Source organism: Coffea arabica, chromosome 8e, assembly GCF_036785885.1.
Source record: "Coffea arabica cultivar ET-39 chromosome 8e, Coffea Arabica ET-39 HiFi, whole genome shotgun sequence".
Taxonomy (NCBI): Eukaryota; Viridiplantae; Streptophyta; class Magnoliopsida; order Gentianales; family Rubiaceae; genus Coffea; species Coffea arabica.
In genome coordinates this window covers 8,108,589-8,122,679 of record NC_092324.1, presented here as the reverse complement: position 1 = coordinate 8,122,679, position 14,091 = coordinate 8,108,589, and the positions used below count along the sequence as shown (strand labels likewise).

The window sequence follows — 14,091 nt, the reverse complement described above, 5'->3', positions numbered from 1 at the left end:
GAAGCCAATTATTAGGGGGCAGAGGACCTGGCCGGCTAAGCACAATTATAGTAAGAAACTGCTGCAGACTACAATGTTATTGGTTTGTTGCTTGAAATTTTTCCCAGGATAGGGGCTGATGACACTTTCATCGTCAAGGCTGTGGTGCAATTGCTTCTTCTTGCAATATTATTTTAAGAATTAGCTTTTTATATACCATCAGTGATTTTTTTGCGCTAGAAGTTTTGAATGTTTTTAGACGTATGTTATATGTGCATGAGTTGAATTTTAAATTTAAATTTATATTGTGTGACATAATCTAAATGTGTTAATCTAATTATACCCTCATGATATATAAAAAGGTTATCCCTGTTTTAAACCAACAATAATTCTGTAGAATGGTATATTGGTTTGTACCAACTCATTGTTTTAAAACAGCATAACAATTCTGCAGAATGGTACAGTGGTTTGTACCAACCCCTTGTTTTGGAAGAAGCACGTGAGCTGTAAATTTCACAGTGAACACTTGTCCGGCGGCAGTATGCCTGTTCCCCCCAGGAGCCAGGAGACGTTCAATGACACCCTACTCCCGGTTGCCTTGCTATTACAGCTAAAAGAGACGTAGAAGGAGTTGCTCCGGATATACAAGTCTCCTGTGTTTTTGTTTAATGAATTGTTACCATTGGGATAGCTTCAGGAACCTCCCTTGAGGATTTTAACAATTTCGTTTAACTCTCTCGAGATTTTTAAAATTACGCATATCTTACTTGTTATTTAAAATGATAATACTATCTTTAAATATTTTAATAAAATTCTCTTGTTTGGTATTCTTATATTTAGAATGACTTTTAAAATTATTTTTTCATTCTTTTTCCTTCTCATTCCTTTTTATTTTAATTTTTTTACCAATAAAACTGTAGAACTTTTACTATTATTTCTAGTTTCTATTATAATCAAATGTCGAACTAGTGATTTTTTTATGAGTTAACTTTATATGTAATCCAATATATTTTTTTTACTAATCTTTGTTTTCTATTTTTTGGTATTAAAATTAACAATAAATCAAAAAGAAATGACCCAAAATTAGTGGTGGGCAAAATTATCCGCTAACTCGAAAACCCGTCATATCCGATCCGATCGGATCCGAAAATTAGGATATCCGATTTTTATTATTTGATCGGGTCAAAAGAGGGTCGGGTATCGGCTAAGATGCGGGGCGGGTTAGGGTCACATAATTAAAAATCCGCGGGTACCCGATCCGTCCCGCATATATATATTTTTTATTTTTATACACACACTATAAAATAATAAGTTAGAACTAAATAAGTAATTTTATTGAACAAATTGCATTACAAATATGAGATACTATAGTTTATTTACAAGATTCATTTGTAAAGGCCATGATCTTATATTTTATAGAAAAAAGTTTAATTAATGTGGAACATATATATTAAAAATTGTGCTACTTATTTCAAACTTTTATTGATTTTGAATTCTTTTAATTTTTTTCCTTTATCTTATATTCTCTTCATATGCTTGTTTCTTGGTGGGAAACCTTTTTTTAGAAAAAAAAAATTATTAAATCTTAGATGAATGTGTAAAATATAAAATTAAATTGGTATAAATTATTTTTTTAAAAAAAATTAAATGATAAATGGGGCGGGGCGGGTACTCGCTGATCCGACCCTATCTCACCGGGTACCCGTTATAGGGTACCCACTGATATGCGGGGCGGGTACCCGACCCGCGCCCACCCCTACCCAAAATCACTACTAAATTTTGATAATCCTACTATTCGAAAAATTCATAAACTCTAAATCAATTATTTCAAAATTTTCTTTTCTATCTTATAAATCTAGATCTATAATAAAATACCTTCAAAAGTATCCTATCATAGTGATAAAATTATTATTATTATAATTGTTTATCAAATAGTAGGATGAACATGAAAAATTCGACACTTTTTTCTTATATTTACACTGGATAATTTTATAATTGTATAGAAAAGTAAATTAAAACTCATTACACAAGGGCATTTTTGGGTATTCATTTAAAAATTTGACTAAGTCATTATTATTTTAAAGTTTTATTACTAAAACTATCAAATCACAGGAGGTGGATGTAGTTTTTTAAACTTTAAGAGAGTTCCGTGGTACTGTTAGAAACCTTAGGGGAGGTTTAGGTTTCTTAAATTATCCAAAAAAAAAAAAAAGACACGTTGCTCAATAATCATAATAAAACCTTCCCGTGAGGACAAAATTTGGTCACGAAGTATCTATTGGCGTTTTGTTAAAGTTCAAAGCCACAGAAACCTCTTTAAAGTTAAATATGTGGTCCGTTTTGCATAATCAGAAGGGGACGAAATTAACAGTTAACACTGTGGCAATCTACATACTGACTACAGTACCTCTTTAGCCTCTTTTTCATACAGTATATAAATGGCGTCTCTCGCCTTCACTTCTCACTCGTTAGTCTACCCATCTTCTTCTTCATCAATCTTCTCTCAAATTCTGCCATCAAAAGGTAATCATTCCTTCTTTGACAATCTATATTATTTTGTGATGCGAAGCTGGTGAAGATCCCAATTCCCGATTCCAGTCAACGGAGAATGTCCGTGGAAGAATAGGGAGGAGGAATTGTACTATATTGAGAATCAAGGAGAGTTACAGGAAATGTTTGCTTTCTTAATTGCCTTCCCTTGCTGTTACTTATCCTATCAATTATTAATTAAGAAGTAACCGCAATTTTGACCACCTCGGCGATGCTTAGTAATTAATTACTATCGTAACTAATTAACTATTACAATCAATTAGCTGCTGCTAGATGTGACTGACTGACTATTATACAATCAATTAGCTGGTAAATGATCACAGCTTAGCATTATTGAACGGTTAATATCTCATCAATCAATCTAGTCATTTCCTTGGAACTGCATCAGTTTGCTTCTTTTCGCAGTTTGTTTATGATTGTTTGCTGCTTGATGATTTTGATTTAGATTTTTTTTTCTCTGTAATTTATGGATTCCACCCCTAAATTGAGGAATTAGGTGCCGAATTTAGGGTTGAGGATTACAGCTTTTTTTTTTTTTTTTTTTGGCTAGCAATTCCGATTATTTATCTTTTGGTATCCCCCGCCCCGCCCCCCCAACGGATGCAGATGTCCGTGAAAGCTCTGACACTCAAGGTTGAGATCCCTGGCACTGGCGAGCCAATTACCCTTGAGGTTGAAAGCTTCGACATGGTTGACACTGTCAAGGCTAAGATTCACGCCAAGCAGGGTTTTTCCGCAGACAACCAGATGCTGTTTTTTGCTGGCAAACAGCTTGAAGATGGGCGGACCCTTGCCGATTACGATATTCAAAAGGAGTCTATCCCTCATTTGGAGCTCAAGGTGTGTTTGCTTTCTTAATTGCCTTCCCTTGCTGTTATTTATCCTATCAATTATTAATTAAGAAGTAACCGCATTTTTTACCACCTTGCCACCTTAGCGATGCTTAGTAATTAATTACTATCATAACCAACTAACTAACTAACTATTACAATCAATTAGCTGCTGCTAAATGTGACTGAGTAAGTATTATACAATCAATTAGCTGGTAAATGACCACAGCTTAGCATTATTGAACGGTTAATATCTCCGCAACAGATCTTCTGTCCCATATCCTGTGTCACTCTCTGTCCCACTTTTTATTATATTGCTATTTTTCCTTCATAAATATCATATTTTAGTTCTTTTTTGTTTCCTTAAGATCCAATAACTATTAATTTAGTAAAAAATAAATACAACAGTTTCAAAAAAAAATATATAATAGAAAATTAAAAAATGCAGCAGAAAATTTATAAAAAATCTTTATGTAACAGTTTCATAAAAAGCAATATGTAACAGTTTCATTTTTTATGTATTTTGATTTTTTGAGTTTGTTAATCCAGTCATTTCCTTGCAACTGCATCAGTTTGCTTCTTTTCACAGTTTGTTTATGATTGTTTGCTGCTTGATGCTTTGATTGATTTTAGTATATTTTTTTTAAATTTTCCGGTAGTTGACGGATCTATTGGGATTATTTGGTTGAACGAGAAGACTTTCCATTTTTTTATTTTTAATATAATTAATCCAATTTAGGCTGGAATAAAAAAAAAGAAGAAAGAAGGAAAAGATTTTGATTTAGGTTTCTTTGTTTCTGTAATTTATGGATTCCACCCCTAAATTAAGGAATTAGGTGCCGAATTTAGGGTTCGGGGGTTACAGTTTTTTTTTTCGTGCTAGCAATTCCCATTATTTATTTTTGGTATTTTTGCTAGCAATTTTGGGTTTAAAGATTTGAATTTGATTAGATCTGATCGAATTTGCTAGCATCCCACTGTTTCTCCACCATCATTAGTTCATTTAAAAAATATTTGCTATCCAACATGATACTAGGGCATACTTATCTAAACATCTTTACCTATATCTACTTTTCATGAGCCACTTTGCTTACCTTTTCTCTTGCTATGTGTCTCAGTTTATCTGAAAGTGATCACCCATAAATACCTGGTAATAGTATGTACACCATAAGGTTTGATTGTTTACCCAAAAAAATAGAACCTTTTAAAATTTTCTGTTCTTTTACTTGCCTAAACCTCCTCACTTATTGTGGAAAGTTTCTCATATAGTTCGTATAATGAATACACCGTTCTTTTTATTCTGGAAACTCATGGCTCCTGATTATCTTCTACCAGCAATTCCTTCCAATAATTGGTTGGACAGCTATCATTTACTTTCTCATGAACACTTGTTGTGCAAAATTTTCTTCCACTTTCCTCCAACATATCTAACTCAAACCATTCATACAGATTTTCAGAACAAACTTTCTATTTTATTTTTTTTATAGCATTTCAATCGTGTGCCTAAAACAAGTACAAGTAAAATTGTTCCACACCATTGTTAAAATATGCAAATTATGTGATAAGCTTGCAATATTATTACTTGGGTATGTCTCAGCTCAGTCTTTGCCCCGGATGCCCCTATCTCCCACTTTACAATTCGGATTCATCTTCCCTAAGCTTTTTTAGATTTCACACTTCCAAGACTACCACTATTTCTTCCTTCTCCTCATTATAATTTCTGTAAGGTGACAGCATATTTTCACCATTTTTCTTCTTTGCCCACTTTTCTATTCTGCTATGTTATTTTGCCATATGCCATCTCGCCCTATTTTCTAGAGTTATGGATAAATGAATATTGGCAATTATTTTGGAGGGAATGCAAGGGACTTTGATTTAAAAAAAAGAAGAAGAAGAAGGAATAGATTTTGATTTAGGTTTTTTTTTCTCTGTAATTTATGGATTCCACCCCTAAATTAAGGAATTAGGTGCCGAATTTAGGGTTGAGGGATTACAGTTTTTTGTTTGGCTAGCAATTCCGATTATTTATCTTTTGGTGTTTGTGCTGGCAATTTTGGGTTGAGGGATTGGAATTTGATTAGATCTGATCGGATTTGGCTTTTTTTTTTTTGGTTTTTTTCCCCCTAACAGATGCCGATCTTCGTGAAAGGTCTGACAGTCGAGGTTGAGAGCTTTGACATTGGTAAGCCAATTACCCTTGAGGTTGAAAGCTTTGACACTGTTGACACTGTCAAGGCTAAGATTCACGCCAAGCAGGGTTTTTCCGCAGACAAGCAGAGGCCGTTTTTAGCTCGCAAACAGCTTGAAGATGGGCGGACCCTTGCCGATTACAATATTCAAAAGAAGTCTATCCCTGATTTGGTGCTCAAGGTTGGTGGCGGAATGAAAATTTTCGTGAAAACTGCTACTGGAAAGACCTTAACTCTGGAGGTGGAGAGTTCTGATACCATCCAGAACGTGAAGGCAAAAGTTCTGTCTATGGAGGGAATCACACCGGAAGAGCAAAGCTTGGTTTTTGCTGGTGGGCCGCTTGAGGATGGTCGCACTCTTGCATACTATAACATTCTTCACGAGTCCACTCTTGACTGGGTGTTCTCTACTCGCGGTGCTTAGGAGGCTAACTTTCACGTGGTGGCTTCTAAACGACAATACGCTGATTGTCTTGATTTTAGGAATTCTGTTTGCTTTGCTCGTGTGTCTTTGCTATCATGTTGAAGACAATCTTGGTTTCAAGACACTCTTGAATTGGGCTGTTTGTAGTTCTTGTTTTTTTGGGATTGGCTTTCCTCGTGTACCGAGAGAACTTATGAGGAATAAACCCAGTCTTGTTTTAAGACTGTTTTGATTAAGAATAAACTAGTCTTGTTTAAGAATAAACCTAGCCTTGATTGGGCTGTTTGTAGTTCTTGTTTTTTGGGATTGGCTTTGCTCGTGTGTGAGAGAACTACGAGGAATAAACTGCAGCATGCCCAACTAGGCATAAATTATTCAAACCTGCAGCATGGCTTTATATGTATCGAAGTAATTGCATAAATGGTAGGAGAGCAAATAGAAGTAATAAAGTTTGTAATGTTAACAAAAAGGGATAATTTGAGAAACCTCCCCTGAGGTTTTTGATAATTTCACTGAGCTTTCCTAAGGTTTGAAAAATTACACTTACCTCCCTTGTTTTGATAGTTTTAGTAACAAAACCTTAAAATAATATTGATTTCGATAATTTTTTAAATGAATACCCAAAAATGCTCTTTTGGAATGAGTTTTAATTTATTTCCCGATACAATTATAAGATTATTTAGTATAATTATAAGAAAAATGTACCAAAATTTTCATGTCCATATCTGCTATTTGATAAACAACTATAATAATAATAATTTTATTACTATGATACGAGATTTTTTATGGTATTTTATTATGGATTCAAATTTATAAGATAGAAAAGAAAATGTTGAAATAATTCATTTAGAGTTTATAAATTTTTGGAGTAATGGGATTATCATAATTTTAGTAGTGCTTTTGGGTCATTTCTAAGTATAAGCATACCGGATAAGAGAATTTCATTAAAATATTTAAGGGTAAAATTATCATTTTAAATGACAGATGAGGTATATATAATTTTTCAAATCTCAAGAGAGTTCAATGGAATTGTCAGAAACCTTAGGGGAGGTTTTTGAAATTATCCCTAAAAAAATTAAAATAAGCTTTAGAATGACAGCTATGTACAAATCTTCATTTTGACATTTATTTTGAACAGTGATGAACCATATTGAGAGCACAAGAAAAATTTTCTTGTTCAAGAGAGATATATATGTTTTCATTGTGCATGATTTTGTTATAATAGAAGGATTGTAAATAACTATCCAAACACAAATCCTTTTATCTAGCGTTATTTTGTTAAATTAGCAAGCATTAGGTTAAATAAGGATTTCAACATGTTCATATGTCATTACATAAAATTTTTTTCTGAACTCACTACAAGAACTATAGCAAAGAGGATCTAATAAATTCAATAACGAATTGTCCTATACTAATTGAACTGATAAATAAGAAAGCATTGCAGCATGGAGCTTGAAAAGTAAAATACATCTTTCCCCCATCCAGAAGCAAATTTTGTTTATGCTGCCCATGGCCAAATTTGCTAAGTTCTCCCGTGACAACTTGACCTTGAAATTATAACCATAAAATCTTAGTATACATTCCATTGAAGTTAGTAATGGGACTTGACACCTATACATGGAAATTAGAATTGGGTCAGGCGACATTGATTGATCCCATAACAAACAAGATAAACTGGACTAACCTCAAAACTCGTAATATTCATACAAAACCTTAATCCCTAGGACCTTTTTCCCTCATAATATTCATACATGAAAATTGTGACTTTTTACTTGAAATTAATACATGGAAATGTTCCTTTTCTAAATTTATAACGGATATATAGCCAAATTTAAGTGTAATTTCAAATTCTTAAGAATTTTAATGACACTCCTTTGTTGTTATTATTATTATTCGCATTTTTCCTAACCCTTGCCCTATGTAGTACTTTCTTTCGCCTTCACCAAAACAAGCTTGACATACAAAACCGGCAAACACATCTATTTCATGTTCTTCTCTTTTACAAATTATAATTTCAAATTTGATAAAATATATACTACCAATTAGTTTATTTACACAAAAAGGGGAAAAAAATTTTAAAAAAAGAGGAAAATCAAATAATCAGGTCGCTTTCACTGCTTACAAGGGAGTACAATGATGTACATACAGTATGTAATCGGACGACTCTTGTAAGCCTGTCTTTGCTTCTTTGAAACATGAAGAATCAAGTTGCTGATTGAGTCGAATATCTAATCAAGCATCACACTGATTTAGTTTCTTTTTCTTTTTGAAACAAAGGATCAATCTCGATTAGATCCAGTAAGAGTACGGTCCAATCTAATCCAAGCCAAACAGTTCAATAGAGCACATCTATTCCACTATGGTCAAGTGTTGTACAGCTTCATAGTTGAAACTCTTCGTTCATCAGTCTCTTCCCTTGTTTTTTTTGCCTAAAACCCCTCAAAACTATAAGAACAACTAACTTCAATTTCATCCTAAGGTGGCAACAACAATAGCAGCAAACCCAACCTTTTTCTTGCTCAAACTAAACTTACTCTAACCGGTTCCAACTTTTCTTAATTCTCACAAAATCCCACCTCCAGTTTTCTTCCTTCAAACACATAGTAGTGACAAATTCTCCTCTAACATCATTCTCCTTGATGCCTATGGCAAAGATCAGTGCAAGTGCAACACAACAATCAAGTTAGCTTAAAAGAGATGATGATGGAATGCCATCATCATCATCAATGGAAATCCAAGAAAAAACAAGCCGACTAATGGAAAAACTTGCTTTTGTCATCTTGTCTAATGCCCTCGAAACTAGAGTGCAAAGATTAATTCTTATTTAATACAAAACTTCCTCATTCTGTTTAATATAATTTATTGCTATCATTGTTTCAACAAAATCATCATTAAGGATGACCTTGTTGATAAAGAAACTTAATTTAAGACTAGATAATCAAGAAAAAACTAGAAACAAAAAGGAAATACGCTACAACTATATAATTCTATAAATGACACTCATCGAATAACAAGTTTATTTTTTACTTACAAGTTTTTTTCCCAACCTAAAAATTCTGGCTTCAAATTAGTAATGACTTTTACCCATTGCCCTGTTTGGGACATTCTTTATTCATTTAACGACCCAATCCAATTTATATTGGTATTTGCTATCAGCTCCTTAAGATGATAACAGCCTTTGCCAGTTACCTTCTCTCAATTGCGCCGCAAAAATATGGACAAAAATGCTCATGCTGAGTTGTACTTCTAATAGACCTTCTACCTAATATACCTTCTAATAGAACTTCTAGAATAGTTGGCCATTAAAAGAGTTCTAAAACTCTACTTGAGAGTTAGGTCAAGGAGTGGTGGTTCATTTCCTTCTGAATTTTTCTTGGGTCTCTTCAGTCCCTTCTTCCTCTAGTATAGAGTAAGAGTAGGTCTATCATATCCGAAAAAAAATAAGGGAAGTTCATCCCACTTTCCATCCCACATCGATAGAAGTAGATAAATAGGAATTAATTCTAACTCCCACATAATGAAAAAAAGTAAAAGGTCCCAAGAGGAAAATAATCCTATTTGAGCACTGTACATCGCTAACATCAGGAAATTAAATCATTGAGAATCTTGTAACCGGCCAAGCTGCTAAAGTCATTAAAGTGGTGATGAATCCCGTCAGTAAAATAGGTCCCATAGAAAGTCCGTCTGTTCCTAATCTCCAATCGAAAGATGAAACATAAATCATGGATCAAACAAACCCTATCAGGGATTTTCTTAATTTAAAAAGGAACCTCATAAAAATACCATGGAATAGGGGTTGATCCTATTCATGGAGATTCCCTAAATATTTCATTCCAAAAATAGAAAGTTCGACACAATTGTGATTTTTTTTTTGGAAAAAAAAGTGGAAGTTCATGCCACTTTCCATCGAAGAAGCAACCGTACTTCTAATAGGCTTTCTGGCTGCGGTGGGAAGTTCATCTCACTCTCCACCTTAGAAGCAACCCCCAAGCTTCCATTGTTGTTTTGCTAAAAGTTCAAAACAACTGATTTAAGGGCTGTGATCGTTGAAGGTGTACATGAATGGAAATGCTTCATTTGTGTTCTTCATCGGTAGGAAGTTCATCCCACTTTCCACCCACCGCACAAGCAACCCCGGAGTAGTTTCCATTGCACATACCATCGGATTGCTTCATTGCGCATACCACTGCATTGCGTGTTGGTTTTGCGTAATGAAAAGGGGACGAAATTAACACTCTGACAATCAACAGTGCTGACTACAGTATCTCTTTAGCCTCTTTTTAATATACTAGTATAACGATAGTTACTATACCATTTTCCCGGATGCTAAAACTGAACACTTGGGTACTAAATTTATATATGTATATAAATATAATGAAGGCTTGAATCCTTTTGTGTTTCGTATTGCCGCGGAACTACTATGTTTGCCTCCACTTTTCCTTCTTCGAAATTATTATCCCCTCACGTATGAGATTTATATTTATTATTTGTTAAAATTTCGGTACCTTCTATGCGCACATTTTCCGTCGAATACCAAAATGGGAGAAATGAAGACAAAAGTTAATTAAATTCAAATGAAGAATTGCACGTACAGTTGCTGTGGTGTAGAATTTTTCTCAGGCCTGGCGAGTACTCCTTGCCAAGCGCGTGGTCTGTGCTTCTTAGTCCAAATGGTTTTGGACCACAAACAATTCAACCATGGCTAGACCATGATGTGTAGGAACGGTCAATGCGTTCCTACCATAAATAAAGGTATCCGAGCTTTAACACATACACTATGAGGTCAACGACGGAATGTCAGAAAGAAAATATTGTAGCCGCTTTTGATTTGTATACTTCTTCTTCATCAATCCTCTCTGAAAATTCTGCCACGTTCTAGAAAAATTGTTCGCGGTAGCCTCCCTCCCCAAACGCAACCACTTGCTTAATGTGGAAGTAGAAGTCTTCTGTTTTTCTCTATATATGGGCGTCTCTCACCTTCATCTCTCACTCGTTAATCTACCCATCTTCTTCTTCATCAATCTTCTCTCAAATTCTGCCATCAAAAGGTAATCCTTCCTTCTTTGACAATCTATATTATTTTGTGATGCAAAGGTAGTGAGGATCCCAATTCCCGATTCCAGTTAATGGAGAATGTCCGTTGAGGAATATGAAGGAGGAATGGTACTATATTGATAATCAAGGAGAGTTACAGGAAAGGTTACAATAATAAAGGGGAGATAAGTTCACTAGCTTTCTTAATTGCCCTCCCTTGCTGTTACTTATTCTATCAATTATTAATTAAGAAGTAACCGCAATTTTGACCACCTCAGCGATGCTTAGTAATTAACTACTATCATAACTAACTAACTATTACAATCAATTAGCTGCTGCTACATGTGACTGCCTGACTATTATACATCCAATTGGCGGGTATATGATCACAGCTTAGCATTATCTAATGGTTAACATTGATTGGGGTTGAGGGATTACAGTTTTTTGTTTGGCTAGCAATTCCGATTATTTATCTTTTGGTATTTGTGCTGGCAATTTTGGGTTGAGGGATTGGAATTTGATTAGATCTGACCGGATTTGGGTTTTTTTTTTTTTTTGTTTTGGTTTTTCCCCCTAACAGATGCCGATCTTCGTGAAAGGTCTGACAGTCGAGGTTGAGAGCTTTGACACTGGTAAGCCAATCAGCCTTGAGGTTGAAAGCTCTGACACTATTGACAATGTCAAGGCTAAGATTCAAGACAAGGAAGGTATTCCCCCAGACCAGCAGAGGCTGTTTTTGGCTGGCAAACGGCTGGAAGATGGGCTGACCATTGCCGATTACGATGTTCAAAAGGAGTCCAGCCGTCATCTGGTGCTCAGGCTTGGTGATGGAATGCAAATTTTCGTGAAAACTCCTACTGGAAAGCCCATAGCTCTGGAGGTGGAGAGTTCTGATACCATCGACAATGTCAAGGCAAAAATTCAAGATAAGAAAGGGATCCCACTGGCTGACCAGAGGCTGATTTTTGCTGGTAAACAGCTTGAGGATGGCCGGACTCTTGCAGATTATTACATCCAGGAGGAGTCAACCCTTCACTTGGTGATGAGGTGGAGGGGAAGAATGGAAATATCTGTGGAAACTTTGAGAGGGAACACCTTAACTCTGGAGGTGGAGAGTTCTGATACCATCGAGAACGTGAAGGCAAAAGTTCTGTCTAGGGAAGGAATCCCACCGAACGAGCAAAGGTTGGTTTTTGCTGGTACGCATCTTGAGGATGGTCGCACTCTTGAAGACTATGAAATTCCTCACAAGTCGACTCTTCACTTGGTGTTCTCTACTCGCGGTGCTTAGGAGGCTAACATTCACGTGGTGGCTTCTAAACACGACAATACGCTGATTGTCTTGATTTTGGGAATTCTGTTTGCTTTGCTCGTGTGTCTTTGCCATCATGTTTAAGACAGTCTTGGTTTCAAGACTCTCTTGAATTGGGCTGTTTGTAGTTCTTGTTTTTTTGGGATTGGCTTTCCTCGTGTGCAGAGAGAACTTAGGAGGAATAAACCCAGTCTTGTTTTAAGACTGTTTTGATTAAGAATAAACTAGTCTTGTTTAAGAATGAATAAACCTAGCCTTGAATTGGGCTGTTTGTAGTTCTTGTTTTTTGGGATTGGCTTTGCTCGTGTGAGAGAGAACTACGAGGAATAAACTGCAGCATGCCCAACTAGGCATAAATTATTTAAACCTGCAGCATAGCCTTATATGTATCGAAGTAATTGCATAAATGGTAGGAGCAAATAGAAGTAATAAAGTTTCCAATGTTAAAAAAAAGGGATAATTTGAGAAACCTCCCCTGAGGTTTTTGGTAATTTTACTGAGCTCTCATAAGATTTGAAAAATTATACTTATGTGAGAACCCGTAATTTTCCATTTTCTAGGTTTTATTATTTTTCATGGCTTGTTTTCTGCATTTTCGTGAGTAGGAAAAATTTCTAGATATTTTTAAGGAGCAGATATAGTTTTTAGATGATTTTTCTAGTATCGAATAGGTTTTGAGAAATTAAGAGCGTATACCGGACGTGGGACCCACTAGTGCGAAAAGTTCGGAAAAATTTGGCCAACTAGATTAAGTTTTGGATACTGTAATTAATTTACCGGGTGTTAAGAGATAAGTAGAGGATGCTAAGTGGATTGGTATGAGGGAGACAAAAGTTAGGCAAGCATTAAATGAGGTGACAAGTGTCACCATAGGATTGGTTCTTACGTAAGACCACTATTCACCTTTTTCTATTTGACCAAATAAATCACAAAATTAACCAAAATTTCACCATTTTCTCTTCTCTAGTGGCCGGCTCTTACTCTCAAGAAAGAAAGAAAGAAAACTCTCCAAGTTGCTTCAATCTTTGCTCTAATCTTCTAAATCAACCATTAGATTTTGTTTTTGTTCCATAGAAACACTTAAAGAAGTGTTAGTGAATTGATTTGTGGAGTTATTTGGAAAGCTAAGAGGACCTATTGTTCTCTCTCTCTTGTTTCTAAGGTGAGTTGTGAAGAACCACTTTCCTTCCTCTAATGATGCCTAATTTATGATTAGTGGTGGTATGTGATGAAATTTTATGGATTACATCTTGATTTGTGGTTGAATTAGCGAAGTTTTTTATTTATTGGTGATTTTCTGTTTTAATATGAACATGATTGTGTGGCTATCTATGATGATTGGAAATGATGTATAATGACTCTAGAAGGTGGAAAAAGTGGATAATTGCAACCAATTTTTGGTTTGGAAGGAATTGTAGAAAGTTAGGGTTTTCTTGGGAACATTCTGCCCGGTTTTGTAGCTCCTAGTTAGAGGCTAAATTGGCCTTGGCTTAAAACATGAAAGTTGTAGGGAATGATATTTTAGAGGTGCCTGCAAAATTTCAGGTCAATCGGAGTAGTGTAGGATGAGAAAAGTCGAAATTACCCTTGCTGTCCTGGTTTTATCCGAATGTAAGAATTGCGCCTGTAATTGATTGTTTTGGTTGGAATTGCTTCAGAATTGGTTGTTGAGACCTTCTGATGAAATGTAGCCCTGTTTCTTAGCTTTCAGATGGTTTTGGAATTTCTGGATTTGGACTTGGATAGCCTGATTTATGATATTTTCGCTAGAAT

At 35.1% G+C, this 14,091-nt stretch overlaps 1 protein-coding gene across 2 annotated transcripts; it reads left to right on the top strand.

Annotated features, from left to right (window-relative positions):
* The first annotated feature begins 2,363 nt into the window (after positions 1-2,363).
* Positions 2,364-12,593, top strand: LOC113703582 (polyubiquitin 11-like). Of its 2 annotated transcripts, XM_027224985.2 has the most exons (5): positions 2,364-2,502; positions 3,136-3,369; positions 5,490-5,966; positions 11,438-11,452; positions 11,620-12,361. In XM_027224985.2, exons 2-5 carry the CDS (start codon positions 3,136-3,138, stop codon positions 12,295-12,297), a joined length of 1,404 nt encoding a protein of 467 aa, XP_027080786.1. In that variant the 5' UTR covers positions 2,364-2,502; the 3' UTR covers positions 12,298-12,361. The 2 variants fall into 2 exon arrangements, with proteins under 2 accessions (XP_027080786.1, XP_027080785.1); XM_027224984.2 differs by lacking the exons at positions 2,364-2,502; positions 3,136-3,369; positions 5,490-5,966; positions 11,438-11,452 and adding an exon at positions 10,750-11,020 and having other exon boundaries at positions 11,587-12,593.
* Positions 12,594-14,091: the final 1,498 nt, after the last annotated feature.

Coding starts and splice junctions, on each gene's coding strand:
- LOC113703582 (XM_027224985.2), top strand. CDS start 3,136: ATGTCCGTGAAAGCTCTGACACTCAAGGTTGAGATCCCTGGCACTGGC. Junction 3,370..5,489: donor TCCCTCATTTGGAGCTCAAG/GTGTGTTTGCTT, acceptor TCCCCCTAACAG/ATGCCGATCTTCGTGAAAGG.